The following is an 878-nucleotide window of genomic DNA, read 5'->3' as shown; positions in this document are numbered from 1 at the left end:
GCAGGAATGGCTCAGTGAATGTCTTAAGACCAGGATCCCTCCTTGATCTAACATTACCATAAACTTTCGTCTTTACCACCATCCTTCCAATCACCAAGGAGTGTCCCATAGACATCTCCAGGTGTCTGCAGCATGAGGACAGCCTGAAGAGACCCACAGCCCAGCTCTCTCTGGAAACACCACCAATGGCCTGGAGGGCACCTGCTAGCCCCTTCAGTAAGTACAGGAAGAGGAGATTGCGCCAGTGGAAGCCCCCTCCCTCTCAAAAGCTTTGGCACGAGAGGAATCCTCCTCAGTAGCAAACCGAGTTAAATGCTTACACTGAAAATGAAGAACAGTTCGATGAACATAGCTCCAAAAGGCAGAATACCAGCCATGAGAATCCTACAGAACGAGAAAGAAAAATTACAAGCAGCACAATATAACTGTCTGGCCATTAAAAGTCCCCGTAAGCACACAGAGTGCTCCCAGCAAAACCTCGACAGCTCCAGATGACCAGAATAAATTTCACACAGTAAATGGCACAGCTGCTCCCACTGTTGAGCACGTACCACTTCTATAAGCACCAGATATACCACATCAAAATTGTTAAGATGGTCTCTGATATCACGTTGCTCAAGAACACACACCTGCCGCCTGTCTGTGCCCAGCCCAGCAGAAGGTGCTCTTCAGCAACCCAAGGAGACTGAGGGGAGGGGGCTGAACTCACCGTATTTCCTAGACACTCATCACTCACCCAACAAATTTATTCATATACCACCTCTGCTCCGGGATCTGCCTGGGAATCTGATTTGTCCGTACAGGATTGTCATACGGCTGTTTGCGAAATCCGAAGTAGTAACCCAGGTAGACCAAGGGCAAGGAGATCCCAAACCACA

The 878-nt window shown here is 48.7% G+C and overlaps 1 protein-coding gene across 1 annotated transcript in view; it reads right to left on the bottom strand.

Moving 5' to 3' along the window:
- Positions 1-878, bottom strand: part of LOC104160385 (transmembrane 9 superfamily member 4-like) — a gene marked incomplete at its 5' end in the record, with an annotated part of 4,965 nt that overhangs the window by 1,975 nt on the left and 2,112 nt on the right. Inside the window, 2 exon segments of the mRNA XM_009698496.1 lie at positions 321-384; positions 737-878. The exon segment at positions 737-878 is cut by the window's right edge and continues 31 nt beyond it. Of these exon segments, the coding sequence (XP_009696798.1) occupies positions 321-384; positions 737-878 (206 nt within the window).

The sequence above is a fragment of the Cariama cristata genome, unplaced genomic scaffold (assembly GCF_000690535.1).
Source record: "Cariama cristata isolate BGI_N322 unplaced genomic scaffold, ASM69053v1 scaffold2564, whole genome shotgun sequence".
In the NCBI taxonomy this organism is placed as follows: Eukaryota; Metazoa; Chordata; class Aves; order Cariamiformes; family Cariamidae; genus Cariama; species Cariama cristata.
The sequence above is the reverse complement of the archived record's forward strand: the minus strand, read 5'-3'. Positions and strand labels throughout refer to the sequence as shown.